The sequence below is a fragment of the Rana temporaria genome, chromosome 13 (assembly GCF_905171775.1).
Source record: "Rana temporaria chromosome 13, aRanTem1.1, whole genome shotgun sequence".
Lineage (NCBI taxonomy): Eukaryota > Metazoa > Chordata > Amphibia > Anura > Ranidae > Rana > Rana temporaria.
The window spans coordinates 67881167-67896828 of NC_053501.1; the positions used below are offsets into that span (position 1 = coordinate 67881167).

General features: G+C 44.0%; 1 protein-coding gene across 5 annotated transcripts in view; it reads right to left on the bottom strand.

Moving 5' to 3' along the window:
- Positions 1-328: 328 nt before the first annotated feature.
- GANC (glucosidase alpha, neutral C) overlaps positions 329-15662 on the bottom strand; it is a 129465-nt gene continuing 114131 nt past the window's right edge. For all 5 annotated transcript variants that reach the window (XM_040333499.1, XM_040333497.1, XM_040333496.1 and 2 more), the window contains 2 exons: positions 8842-8945; positions 329-613 (listed from right to left, as the gene is read on the bottom strand). In XM_040333499.1, coding sequence (XP_040189433.1) covers positions 507-613; positions 8842-8945 — 211 coding nt within the window. In that variant the 3' untranslated portion in view covers positions 329-506. The remainder of the gene's footprint in view (positions 614-8841; positions 8946-15662) is intronic.

Below are 15662 nucleotides of genomic sequence, written 5' to 3' on the forward strand. Positions count from 1 at the left end.
TCTCTCCATGCCAGATGGTCCCTTCAGTCCTTTCCGGTCCAAACAGCACTGACAGTCCTGCCCCTGGCTTGCCTTACTCCCATCCTGCAGAACCACACACGAGGCTCCGGCCACTCTGCTCGGCTCCCTTGCACCATGATATCACGCTCAGACACCGCCTCCACCAAAATGTAAATTGTATAATGCAAGTTGGATTTTTGTTCTGATTTCATTCTGCCAAACCTTTGACCACTGAACCTTGTGACCAGCAGGAAAAATTTGATATGGCCACACAAATATACAAAACCATGATCGTCCAATTTAGGGTAAAAATAAGATATGCATATTGTAGAGTTAAAAAATTATATTATATTATATTATTAATTGTCAAAGGTGAATAGCAAGTTATGTACTGTAGGACTTCTGTTTGCACCTTATTAAAAAACAGAGCATCGTCCATAAAACACACATAAAATGTGACTTCTCACAGGATAAGACCAGTGTTAGCAGGAGAATTAGCAGCAGCATCAGACTATGTGGATCTCCCAGTCAGCACAGACTTGCAGGGATAAGTTCTCCAGGCTCAGAAGACAGAGCTGATTGTTGTACGTGAATTCCACCATTTTCTTTCCTCCTAGATGGGAACAAAAAACACAAATCTAAGTTTACAATCTGTCTTGTATCTTAGTGCAGACTTCTGGGAAAATCAGCGAGCCAATCACACAAGCAGCAAATGGCATTTCTGTTTGTTTTTTTTTAACAGAAAGGAAATGGCATTTCTGGGGGTGTTCCATTCGCCAGCCCTCAAAATTTCCACTCGCCTGCTTGCATTAAGCGAGTGGAAATAAGCTGAGGGCGAGTGTGCCATCACTCATCCTGACTGGCTTTCATCTCTCCACTTGTCCACCTGGTATTTTTCACCTGTTTAACATGAATTGGTAAGGCTTCCTGGTAAATTCTTTAACCATTTATTGGGGATTTGTGCCATGATGTGCACTTAGGATACTATGCTTTACTTTTCTGGTTTGTGCCATTGATACTGCTCCCATGCCCTTCTGGTGTGGCCCCTGCTGTGTCTCCGGTGGTGCCTGTACATCCCTCTGGCAACTGTGGACAGGTTCCTAGTGGGATTATTTAGCCATACATAGTGATCATACAGCGTTGATTGTAAAGATGAAAAAAATGTTGTAAGTTTATACTGTAAAAGGTTTGAGCAGTTACACTTAGAGCGGAGTTCCACCCTAATTTGCATGCACGTCCACATGTGTTGATGATCGTTCCGCCATTCTTTTTTGGATAGAGTCATTAAAAAAAAATACATAGGCCTGGATTCACAGACATTGGCGCACATTTATGCCGCCGTAGCGTATCTCCTTTACGCTACGCGACGCAGCGCAGAGAGGCAAGCACTGGATTCACAAAGCCAGTGCTGCCAAAACTGCGCTGGGTTTCCTAGGCGTAAGCCGGCGTATGTGGAAGTGGGCGTGAGCCATGCAAATGAGGCGTGACCCCATGCAAATGATGGGCCGAGCACCAGTGGATGCATCCCAGTGCGCATGCTCAGAATCACGTCGGAACTACTCCCTAAGATACGCCGGATCACTGCCTACGGCGTGAACGTAACCTACGTCTAGTCATATTCACGTCCTACGTAAACTACGTAAAATACGTCGGCTTGTGTTCCCTTTGCATGGATGCTGCTGAGTTACACCTCCATTATGGGGCATAACTTTTGGCCGGACGTATGACTTTACGCGCATTGCGTCGGACTGACGTACGTTCGTGAATTCCGTCTGTAACGGCTACCCACTGGTAGTGAGGGGTATCGGCCGTTGGAGACGTCCTTTTTGCTGACAAGTTATGATATGCAGGTACCGCCGGTATATCCCATCGAACGCCCTTCCAAGAAACGAGACGTGCTACGTTTGGAGGGTCAAGCAGACTGACTTTATTTGGCATATTTCACCTGCTTATATCTGGTTACAACTGTTACAAGAACAATGACAGTTTCCGCCCTCCCCTTTTCCCAGTAGGGGGCTTCAACACAGACCCCCTGAAACAATGACATCTCCTTGAATTAATCACTTGACCAGTTTCTAGACTCTTCGGCACCTCACCCCACTTAACATTTCCTGGCCAGGCACATAGAATTCAATTAACCTTTAAAACAATTATCACTCACACATAATCCCCATCAGCATACACCTCACAGGGGGGCTGTTTACCTGCACACAAAAGAGGGTTCATTAGCATTCCAGCAATGAAAGAGACTTGTCCAGTTAACCCTTTGAGCTCAGAATACAATGTGGTACCTTCACTTGTGACAAGCCATGCAGTTCCTTGTAGTCCCCCTGCACGAAGATTATAACTGTCTCGGCAGCATGCCTGTGTCCGTTACACTACTCCCCCTTTGTGGAACACTCCGGCAGACCCGGATTGATCCTTTTCGGATCAACTTGGGGATGTCCGGTCTGCTGTTAGGGTAAAAGTTCCGTTTGCCTGGACAGTCCGTCGGCCTTCCCATTGGCTTACCATGTCGGTAGCTGATGGTGACGGTGAAGAATAGAATTCAATTCTGGAACAGTCACTTGCTTTGCTCTCTCAATGGCTCCCAAAACCTGTTGCTGATGCTCTTGGGACAGATACGGCACCACCTGGATGCAAATCCCATTTAATCTTTTGACAATTTCCGCCTGTTTGTGCATTTCAATGTTCAAGCCACGGGACATCTCATAATACGTGACATAGTGTCGTTGCATCTCTGATTTCTCACTGGCCAACTTGTCACATTCCCATTTTAGACTGTGATATTGTGCCGGATCTACAGTACATGTCGGGGAAGGTAGTCTTACCCGGTTCTCAGCAGCAAGCGGGTTGATTCCAGCAACGCGGGTGGTCCCGGGACAAGCAGCAGCAGGTGTAGGTAAATAAGCCGAAGTCAGAGGGCCAATGTCGTTGCCCAGCACCACCTCGGCAGGTAGGTTGTCCATGATACCAACTGTGGTCTTTCCTGACCCGGCTCCCCAGTCTAAGTGCACCCGGGTGGTGGGTACGCGAAATACAGCACCCCCTGCGACCCGGACGGCAACTGTGCGAGTGGACACGTTCTCTGGCTTTACCAGATGTTTTTGAATCAGAGTGATAGTAGTCCCGGAATCTCTTAAGCCTTGTGCTACTTGTCCATTCACTCGTACCTCCTGACGGTGATGCTGACGGTTATCCGGAGAGGCCGCTTGTATTGGGTCTGCCTCATACCAAATTCCCAGACATTCCTCAGGGCCCCCCTCGGTCTCCAGGCAGTGGGCCGCAGAGGGACGTGATGGAGTGACCTCTGTGTTAGGTTCTGTGCGTCTCCAATTGTTATTTGTAGCTCTCAAAGGGCAATAACGAGCAATATGTCCCGTGTCGCTGCAGTGATGGCACGTCACCCTAGGCGAATCCCGGGGGTAGTTGCTAGGCCCCTGAGGACGTGGTGGGACTTGAGCCCGAAACTCTGGGCGTGGGGTGACGGTTGGAGTACGCGGTTCTACCTTATGAGCCAGCCGTGTAGTACCCTGGCTTACTTTCCTTGTTTCCGCGTACTCATCTGCTAGCCGAGCCGCCTCGTTTAAGTTAGCGGGCCGGCGATCTCGTACCCAGTCTTGTATGTCTGCGGCCAGGTCTTGGAAGAAATGTTCCATTAGGAACAGCTGCAATACTTCCTCCCCGGTGTTGGCCTTGCACCCTTGGACCCAAAGCGATGCCACCCTTTGTAACTGGTTGGCCCATTCCATGTGGGAGTCCACAGCCATCTTCTTGGACTCCCGGAAGCGCCGGCGGTAGGCTTCTGGCGTTACGGCATATCGGGTTAGCAGCGCCTTTTTAACTTGCTGGTATTGTAAAATATCCTCTGGAGTGAGAGCCCGAAAGGCTTCATTGGCTTTGCCCGACAATTTCCCCGACAAAATAGTGACCCATTGGTCTGGTGGGACCTGGTGTAGTGAGCACTGCCTCTCAAAGTCCGCCAAATATCCATCGATTTCCTCCTCACTTTCTACAAAAGCTTTGAATGCAGTGAACGGTATTTTCTTTCCTGTAGCAGTAGGTGGGGGGGTAGGAACTGCAGGTGTAATGGACTGTCTCGCTCTTACCAGTTCCAGTTCTTGTCCCCTCTTCGTTTGTATTTCTTCCCTTGCTTCCCGGAACAGCTGGTTGATTAGTTCCACGGACGTTTCTGGATACAAGGATAATCTCCGCTGTACAATCCCAGTAATTACATCTTCTTTGCTGACAGGTGCAAGGGGCTCCGTTCCTTCCATGGATCCATCCATTTCGTCAAGCTCCAGCAGGTCAGCTATCAGCTCCCTCCGTGGTCTGTTGCTGGCGCTCCTACCACGAATCTCCAATAGATCTTTCAGTGTGGATCTTTTCAGCCTGGCGTACTGCGACTCCATTCAGCACTTGCTCTTTGGATAAAAGGACCATCCCACTACTGCCAACCAATGCAACGGCTACCCACTGGTAGTGAGGGGTATCGGCCGTTGGAGACGTCCTTTTTGCTGACAAGTTATGATATGCAGGTACCGCCGGTATATCCCATCGAACGCCCTTCCAAGAAACGAGACGTGCTACGTTTGGAGGGTCAAGCAGACTGACTTTATTTGGCATATTTCACCTGCTTATATCTGGTTACAACTGTTACAAGAACAATGACAGTTTCCGCCCTCCCCTTTTCCCAGTAGGGGGCTTCAACACAGACCCCCTGAAACAATGACATCTCCTTGAATTAATCACTTGACCAGTTTCTAGACTCTTCGGCACCTCACCCCACTTAACATTTCCTGGCCAGGCACATAGAATTCAATTAACCTTTAAAACAATTATCACTCACACATAATCCCCATCAGCATACACCTCACAGGGGGGCTGTTTACCTGCACACAAAAGAGGGTTCATTAGCATTCCAGCAATGAAAGAGACTTGTCCAGTTAACCCTTTGAGCTCAGAATACAATGTGGTACCTTCACTTGTGACAAGCCATGCAGTTCCTTGTAGTCCCCCTGCATGAAGATTATAACTGTCTCGGCAGCATGCCTGTGTCCGTTACACCGTCCAAACCCCGACATGGCGAGGTACGTCATATAATTTCCATTCCATATATATATATATATATATATACCAAATCCTTTTTAAAAAATAATGATTTTAATAAGATATAATGTGTATGTTGAGACAGTAATCAGAAAATGTGGCTACCTGACTGCTTACTCCGCAGCCATTGGCTGCAGTTCTCCCAGGAATTTGGCATCCAATTGAAAGATAGTCCCACTGGCACCACTACAAGTTAGCAGAGGTGCCGAAATAGAGTTATCACAAACACATCTCAGGATCAGAATGTGCCTGGGCATCAGGGTGTGCCCAGGCACACCCCCTGCACACGCCTATTGGCGAGTCCAAAGGGTGGTGATTAATGGGGATTATTTAGAATGGTCTAGTGTGGAAAGTGGGGTCCCCCAGGGTTCTGTCCTGGGACCAATCTTGTTTAATTTGTTCATAAACGATCTGGAGGATGGGATAAGCAGCTCAATCTCAGTATTTGCGGACGATACAACATTGAGCAGGGAAATAACTTTTCCGCAGGATGTAAAAACCTTGTAAAAAGACCTAAACAAATAAATGGGGTGGGCAGCGTCATGGCAAATAAAGTTTATTGTTGAAAAATGTAAAGTAATTCATCTAGGTTCCAAAAATGTGAATGCAATTTACTCGCTAGGGGGAATGTAGGATGGAAATGGACCTGGGGTCCTAGTAGATGATAGGCTCAGCAATGGCATGTAAGCTGCTGCAAGCAAAGCCAACAAAATATTGTCATGCATTAATCACTTAAGGACCTTGCCTGTTTTTCAGATTTGGTGTTTACAAGATTAAAACATTTTTTTTTGCTAGAAAATTACTTAAATACCCCAAACATTATATATTTTTTTCTAACACCCTAAAGAATAAAATGGCGGACATTGCAATACTTTTTGTCACACCGTATTTGCCCAGCGGTCTTACAAGCACACTTTTTTTGGAAAAAATCACTTTTTTGAATAAAAAAATAAGACAACAGTAAAGTTAGCCCAATTTTTGTTTATATTGTGAAAGATAATGTTACGCCGAGTAAAAAGGATACCCAACATGTCACGCTTCATAATTGTGGAATGGCGTCAAACTTTAACCCTTAAAAATCTCCATAGGCAACGTTTAAAAAATTCTATAGGTTGCATCTTTTGAGTTACAGAGGAGGTCTAGAGCTAGAATTATTGCTCTCGCTCTAACGATCGTGGTGATACCTCACTTGTGTGGTTTGAACACCGTTTTCATATGCGGGTGCTACTCACGTATGTGTTCGCTTCTGCGCGCGAGCACGTCGGGACGGGGCACTTTAAAACATTTTTTTTTTTGTTTTGTTATTTCATTTTATTTATTTTATAAATTTTTACACTAAAAAAAAAATGGGTCACTTTTATTCCGATTACAAGGAATGTATACATCCCTTGTAATAGAAAAAAGAATGACAGGTCCTCTTAAATATGAGATCTGGGGTCAAAAAGACCTCAGATCCCATATTTAGACTAAAATGAAAAAAAAAAAATGTGTCATTTGAACGTCGCTTCCGCCCTGCTATGCTATGGAGATGGGTGGGGGCCATCTTGCCCTCACTCGTATGCCAGCCGAGCAGGAGGAAGGACCCGATCGCCTCCGCCGCTGCCGACGGCTCTCTCCCGCCGCCGATAACGGTGATCTTGCGGCAAATCCACTGCGGAGACCACCGTTATCGTTTAGAAGACCGCTCACTAAAAAGATGGACATCTCGGTTGTGGCAGCGGCTGCTGCCGTTATTCAGATATCCATCTTAAAAAAAATGACGTATATATACAGTGAGGGGTCCTTAAGTGGTTAAAAAGGGGATTAACTCCAGAGATAAAACGATAATTCTCCCGCTCTACAAGACTCTGGTACGACCGCACCTGGAGTATGCTGTCCAGTTCTGGGCACCAGTCCTCAGGAAGGATGTACTGGAACTAGAGAGTCCAGAGAAGGGCAAAAAAAAATAATAAATTGACTAGAGGATCTCGGCTATGGGGAAAGACTACAAGCATTGAACTTATTCTCTCTGGAGAGGAGATGCTTGAGAGGGGATATGATATTGATGTACAAATACTGTACCAGTGACCCTATAATAAGGAAAAAAAAATTCGGTGAAAGGGAATTTGAGAACACATTCAGCCAGTCACAAAAATTTGAGGAGAAGCGATTTAACCTTAAACTGCATAGAGGGTTCTTTACTGTAAGGCCCTGTACACATGATCAGTCCAAACAGATGAAAACGGACTGAAGTTCAGTTTCATCGGTTCACCGCTGAAGCAGACTGATGGTCTGATGTGCGTACACACCATCAGTTCAAAAACCGATCGGGTCAGAACGCGGTGACGTAAAACACACGACATGCTGAAAAAAACGAAGTTCAATGCTTCCAAGCATGCGTCGACTTGATTCTGAGCATGCGCAGGTTTTGAACCAATGCTTTTGTGTACTAACCATCGGTTTTGACCGACGGTCAGGCGTCCATCAGTCCGATTTTAAAGCAAGTTCTAAAACTTTGGTCTGAAGGACAAAAGTCCGATGGGCCATACACACGGTCGGTTTGGACTGATGAAACTGAACCTCAGTCCGTTTTCATCGGTTTGGACCGACCGTTTTTTACAGGGCCTAAGAGTGGTTAGAATGTGGAATTCTCTTCCACAAACAGTGGTATCAGCGGGGAGCATCAATAATTTGAAAAAATTATTAGATGGGTACCTTAAAGACCATAACATTCAAGGATATATGATGTACTATTAGCATAAAAGCACAAACAGGTTGGACTGGATGGACTTTTTTCAACCTCAACAACTTTGATACTATGTTACGTAGTACCATCTACTCCCAAGTTGAGCAGAGGGACTATTAGAAACATGGCAGTGATCCCTTCTCCACCTGTAGTCCAGCCTCGGTTCCTCCAGCACCACAACAGCGGGTCTGGATCTGAAATGGGTGGAAGATATTGAAGGAGCCTGTTCAATGCACCTGTGACACTCTGATTGTGGGTGCAATGCTCTGCAGACTGACTATAATAAAAGAAGTTAGTGCATGAAGATGAGATCAGTGTTGTTGCATTTACATGTTTTTTTGGAAAAGGACGACTAAAGACTTTGGGCCAGATCCACATAGGAATGGATCGGCGCAGCGTATCAGAGATACGCTACGCCGCTGTACCTTACCTGGCAGAATTTCGAATCCTCAACGATTTTGTGCCGTAAGTTACGGCGGCGTAGTGTATTTCTGGTGGCGGAATTCAAATCGGCGATTAGGGGGCGGGTTTCATTTAAATGAAGCGCGTCCCCGCGCCGAATGAACTGCGCATGCGCATCCCGAAATTTCCCGCCGTGCATTGCGCTAAATGACATCGCTAGGACGTAATTTTTTTGAACTTAGACATGAGTTACGTCCATCCCGATTCACGGACGACTTACGCCAAAAATTAAAAAAATTTAAATTTCGACGCGGGAACGACGGCCATACTTAACATGGCAAATCTAACTATACGCCGCCAAAAAAACGCTTTAACTATACGCCGGAAAAGGCCGACTAGAGACGGCGTAAGAGAATGCGACGGCCGAGCGTACGTTCGCGGATCGACGGAAATAGCTATAAGACTATAAGACTATAAGACTATAAGGCTATAGCGATGCAGTTAGTGTTTTTTTTGTTATTGAACTATTAATTGACATGTAAAAAAATACATAAACTGTAGCCATTATTTTAGGAAACTCAAAGCATCAGTGAAAGAGTTCTTACCAGAGCAATGTGCAGTGACTTTAGAAGGTGATTTCTTCAAACCTATTATATAAACTTTTTCCAGGATGCAATCAACGATGTAACAACCTTTTTTGTCTGCAGAACTAAATAAAGAAAAACATTCAAAAGTCTGTTATCACGTTTCTCAAACAGAAGGGCATTTGGCTGTTGACGCCAGCAGTCCGTTTAGTACATACTGATCATTGAACCCTTTTACTGTCATTTTCGATTGTAAGTACACATACTAAAATCCCCCTTTTTTAACATGTAAACACACTTTAAACCCCCAAATAGTATATATTTTCTGAAAGCAGAGACCCTATAGAAAAAATGGTGGTAGTTGCAATTTATTATGTCATATGATATTTCCACTACTATAATTCAAATCTATATTTTCCCCAAGATATACTCAAATCAATTTTACTGCACAAAACATAATCCCTGATTTTTAATAAAATCTAAAACATGAAGTTGAGTAAACAGACACCAAATATGTAAAGCCTTAAAACTACATGTGCCTGCGATCAAAGGTTTAACTGTGTTCCCTAGGTGTGTTCTAACTGTAGGGGGGGTGGGACTGACTAGGGGAGGAGACTGATCTGTGTTCACACTTAGTATGAACACATGATCAGTCTCCTCTCCCCTGAGAGAATCGGATTTGTGTGTTTACACACACAGATCCCGGCTTTCGCCCTGTCACGAGTGATCACGGGTGCCCGGCGGTCATTGCGCCCCTGCTATGATATATTAAAGGAGCAACGTACAGCATAATTGCAGCGGCTGGTTGGCTAGAAGTTAAAAAAATTTGGGAGTATTTAACAAATTTTATTAACAAACATGTAGTCATGCCCCCGTAAGGGTTGCTGAATGTAGCGGGTTACCTGTCACCCTGCCCAGCCAGACATCCTTCTCTCAGTCACTCAGAGACATAGAACAGACACTTTCTGAAGACCTCTTATCCTTCACTTCCTCCAGGACTTCAATTTCTGCAGACTGTTACTCCACCAGCACTTCCCTTGCTGCTGACTGTCACTCCTTCAGACTAGCTAGCACTGCATGGTTAGACCTGACTCTAACTCAGCCAGACCTCAGTGAACTGCCTTTTGAAAGCAAGGACTTCTGGCCCCTGTGGTGTAGAATAGTTCAGGTGCTAGCTGTCTTCTACTCCCAGCCTGACTGCAAAGACCTCTTTCCACTGCCCTTCCCACAGTCCTCTCTTCTGGTTCTGCACCTATCTCAAACTGCAATCTCCCAGTTCTCTCAGGCAGGCCTCCCCCCTAGCTGGGCTGACCCCAGGTATTTAAGGAGGCCTGTCCCCTGCCAATCCAGGTTGGGGATTGGTCAGAGCTCATCTTCATACTGGTCAGCAAGGCCACTCATTATACTGTAGATTTAACAGGAAGGTGATAGAAATAGTAAACAATGAAGCCAAGCTCAACTTCACAGGAAAAGTTGAGATTTTCAATATCTTCAGGTGTAGATAAATATGGATCCACCAATAGATTTGACATGCAGTTTCAGCTGATGAATTTATTTTGATCATATGTTCAGACTGATTTTCCCACTTAAAGGGACTCGGCCCTGCTTCCGTGTCATTGGATTTGATTGACAGCAGCGGGAGCCAATGGCTGTGCTGCTATCAATCTATCCAATCAAGAGCCGAGAACCCCAGACAGAGAGGAAGAGCGCGTCTCTGCCAAGGTGAGTAAAATGGGGGGGCTAGGGGGCCGGTCAGTGTCAGAAGTTTTTTCACTTTAATGCATAGGATGCATTAAGGTGAAAAAACACAAGGGTTTACAACCTGTTTAAACCTGTCAGTTAACATTTAGTGAACACACCTCTGACAAGGGAACACTTGGCTTAGTAATGAAACAGTTTAAAAGCTTTGTTAAATCATACAGTAAAGCAAATATTTGAAGTGCAAGTTCAGCAAAAGATTACAAAAAATACTTTATGTCCAGCTTGTCAAAAAGGTGTCTTAAAGGTGACTCAGTTATAGTGTTTAAATACTGTATATACTGTATCCAATGCCAACTGACATTTGTCAGATTAATGCTTAATCCTGAGAACTGTACAAAGGACATCAGTTGTATAAGGGAAAAAAAGAGGATTTTAACATAAATTAAGAATAGTGTTTTTTTAAGTCAGTACTGTGTAAAATGCTATACTCAAAGAGGTAGCAATGGTAAAAATGTTTGGAGTTGTACAGTATTTTACAAAAGTGAGTACACCCCTAACATTTTTGTAAATATTTTATTGTATCTTTTCATGTGACAAAACTGAAGAAATTACAATATGCTGCAATGTATAGTAGTGAGTTTACAGCTTGTATAACAGTGTACATTTGCTGTCCCCTCAAAATAACTCAACACACAGCCATTAATGTCTGAGTACATCCCCTAAGTGAAAATGTCCAAATTGGGCCCAATTAGCTATTTTCCCTCCCTGGTGTCATGTGACTCGTTAGTGTTACAAGTTCTTAGGTGTGAATAGGGAACAGGTGTGTTAAATTTGGTGTTATCGCTCTCACTCTCTCATACTGGTCACTGGAAGTTCAACATGGCACTTCATGGCAAAGAACTCTCTGAGGATTTGAAAAAGATTGTCGCTCTACATAAAGATGGCCTAGGATATAAGAAGATTGCCAAGACCCTGAAACTGAGCTGCAGCACGGTGGCCAAGACCATACAGCGGTTTAACAGGACAGGTTCCACTCAGAACAGGCCTTGCAATGGTCGACCACAGAAGTTGAGTGCACGTGCTCAGCGTCATAGCCATAGGTTGTCTTTGGGAAATAGACATATGAGTGCTTCCAGCATTGCTGCAGAGGTAAAGGGATGGGGGGTCAGCCTGTCAGTGCTCAGACCACATACCACACACTGCATCAAATTGGTCTGCATGGCTGTCGTCTCAGAAGGAAGCCTCTTTTAAAGATGATGCACAAGAAAGACCGCAAACAGTTTTCTAACTAAGGACATGGATTACTGGAACCATGGCCTGTGGTCTGATGAGACCAAAATAAACGTATTTAGTTCAGATGGTGTCAAGTGTGTGTGGCGGCAAACCAGGTGAAGAGTACAAAGACAAGTGCGTCTTGCCTAAAGTCAAGCATGGTGGTGGGAGTGTCATGGTCTGGGGCTGCACGAGTGCTGCCTCCATCATGTCATGATGTCGTCATGGAGGAGTGGAAGAAGACTCCAATGGCAATCTGTGAAGCTCTGGTGAACTCCATGCCCAAGAGGGTTAAGGCCATACTGGAAAATAATGGTGGCCACACAAAATATTGACACTTTTTGGACCCAATTTGGACATTTTCACTTAGGGGTGCACTCACTTTTGTTGTCAGTGGTTTAGATATTAATGGCTGTGTGTTGATCTTTTTGGGAGGTTTACATTGGTATACAAGCTGTACACTCACTACTTTACATTGTAGAAAAGTGTAATTTCTGCAGTGTTGTCACATGAAAAGATATAATAAAATATTTACACTTTTGTGAGATACTGTAAGTGGGGTACCCTAATACTTCAATCTCAGTGTTTGCGGATGATACAATGCTAAGCAGGGCAATAACTTCACAGCAGGATAAAGAAACTGTTAAGGAAGACCTCAATAAAATAGAGGGTGGGCCAACACACAATGAATGAGGTTTAACCACTTGACAACCGGGCCTATTTTGGCACTTCTCTCCTTCATGTAAAAATCAAAAATTGTTTGCTAGAAAATTAATCCGAACCCCCAAACATTATATATTTTTTTTTTGTCAGACACCCTAGTGAATAAAATGGTGGTCATTGCAACTTTTTTTCTCACACGGTATTTGCGCAATAATTTTTTAAACGCCTTTTTTGGGAGAAAAAAAAAACGGTTTCATGAATTAAAAAATAACAAAACAGTAAAGTTAGCCCAATTTTTTTATATAATGTGAAAGAGGATGTTACGCCGAGTAAATAGATACCTAACTTGTCACGCTTTAAAATTGTGCACACTCATGGAATGGCGCCAAACTTCGGTACTTAAAAATCTCCATAGGCGACGCTTTAACATTTTTTACAGGTTACTATTTTCGAGTTACAGAGGAGGTCTAGTGCTAGAATTGTTGCAACGCACGCAACAATACCTCTCATGTGGGGTTTTAACGGCGTTTACATATGTGGACGGGATTGGAAAGGGTGGTCGCTTCTGCACGCGAGATAACGGGGACAGGGGCGTTTTTTGAAAAAAAAAAAATATTTTTATTTTACTTAATTTTTGTTATTTTTACACTTTTTAAAACAATTTTTTTTTTTTTTTATCACTTTTATTCCTATTACAAGGAATGTAAACATCCCTTGTAATAGGAAGCAGTGTGACAGGTCCTCTTTATGGAGAGATGTGGGTTCAATAAGACCCCACATCTCTCCTCCAGGCTTACAAGCATGAAATCGGTGAAAAAAAAATCACTGATCAAATGCCGACAGCCGCGATTGCGGCTTTGTTTACTTCCGGGTACTGGGCGTGACGTCATAACGTCGCGCCTGGTCCTCCGATGGTCATAGAGATGACTGGTGACCATCTGGTCACCAGTCATCTCTATGCTTTCCAGGCAGCACCGACCGATTCGCTCACCGGGCCCCCGATGGCACGGGAGAGCCTGGAGAACGTGGAACTGACGCTTTGATCATTCTTATCGTCCAGAGAATCGGTGGCTGAAGACGTTCATATCTGAATGATGCCTGTAGCTGCAGGCATCATTCAGATATCACTGCACAAAGTCGAGGACGTCCCAGGGACGTCCTCGGTTGTCAAGAGGTTAACCACTTTACAACCGCTGAACGTCAAATTACGTCCTTGACTTTGTGCGGTGATATCTGAATGATGCCTGCAGCTACAGGCATCATTCAGATATCACCGTCTTCAGCCGGCGATTCTGTGCACAATAAGAATGATCAAAGCGGCAGTTCCGCCGCTTGGTCGTTCTTATAGGCAGCGGGAGGGGACGTCCCCCCCCCTCCCGCCACCATCCGGTGCTTCTCCGGGCTCTCCCGTGCCATCGGGGGCCCGGAGAGCGAATCGGCCGGCGCTGGCTGGGGAAGCATAGAGATGACTGGTGACCAGATGGTCACCAGTCATCTCTATGACTGTCGGAGGCCCGGGCGCGACGTTATGACGTCACTCCCGGTACCCGGAAGTAAACAAAGCCGCAATCGCGGCTGTCGGTGTGAGATTGGTGAATGTTTTTTCACCGATTTCATGCTTGGAGGAGAGATGTGGGGTCTTATTGACCCCACATCTCTCCATAAAGAGCACCTGTCGCACTGATTCCTATTACAAGGGATGTTTACATTCCTTGTAATAGGAATAAAAGTGATCAAAAAGAAAAAAGTGTAAAAATAAAATAATTAAGTAAAATAAAAATATATATATATATTTTTTTTAAAACGCCCCTATCCCCGGTAGCTCGCGCGCAGAAGCGAACACGCATTCAAGTCCCGCCCACATATGTAAACGCCGTTCAAACCCCATATGTGAGGTATCGTCACGTGCGTTAGAGTGTGTGCAACAATTCTAGCACTAGACCTCCTCTGTAACTCGAAAATAGTAACCTGTAAAAAAAATTAAAGCGTCACCTATGGAGATTTTTAAGTACCGAAGTTTGGCACCATTCCATGAGTGTGTGCAATTTTAAAGCATCTATTTACTCTGCGTAATATCATCTTTCACATTATATAAAAAAATTGGACTAACTTTACGGTTTTGTTATTTTTTAATTCATTAAACCGTTTAAAAAAAAAAAAAAAAAGTGTTTGAAAAATTATTGCGCAAATACCGTGCGAGAAAAAAAGTTGCAATGAACCCCATTTTATTCCCTAGGGTGTCTGCTAAAAAAAAATATATAGAATGTTTGGGGGTTCTGATTAATTTTCTAGCAAAAAAAAAATGATTTTTACATGAAGGAGAGAAGTGCCAAAATAGGCCCGGTTGTCAAGTGGTTAATATTGAAAAATTTTAAGTAATGCACTTGGAGTTAAAAATATGAAAGCAAATTACTTGCTAGGGGGAGAACCGCTGGGGGAATTGAGGATGGAAAGGGATCTGGGGGTCCTAGCAGATCACAGGCTCAGCAACAGCATACAATGCCAAGTTGCAGCAAGCAAATGTTATCCGACTAGCTATTCGCATGCATTAAAAATGGTATTTACTTAGAGATACAATTATAATTCTACCACTTTACAAAACTCTGGTTTGGCTACATCTAGATTATGCCATCTAGTTCTGGTCACCAATCCTAAGGACGGGCAGAGAAGGGTAACAAAGTTAATAAGGGAGCTGGAGGACCACAGTTAAGAGGAATGACTGCAAACATTACATTTATTCTCCCTGGTGGAGACGCTTAAGAGGAGATATGATTGCAATATACAAAAATCGAAATGGTGATCCTAGCAGAGGGAGAAAACGATTCAATGTCAGGTCGTTTAGAAGACACACAGCCACTCAAATGAAGTTGGATGAGAAACAGTTTAAGCCTGAACTGCGTAAGGGGTTCTTAACTGCAAGAGCAGTAAAGATGTGGAACTCCTTCCACAGTTGGTGGTGTCCACAGGGAGTGTCAATAATTGCAAAAAACTTAGGTGAGCATCTTAGGGATATGGGAAATGGTAGTGAAATAAACACACCCACACAGGTTGAACTGGATGGACTGGTTCAACCCTACCAAGTATGTAACTATGTAAAATTAATAATAGGTTTTAAAAAAGGACTGTATGAATTTCCTGCAACAAATGTTATCTATATGTAGTAACCTAAAGGTTATTATGGCAATACTTGACCTTGAAAAATTATC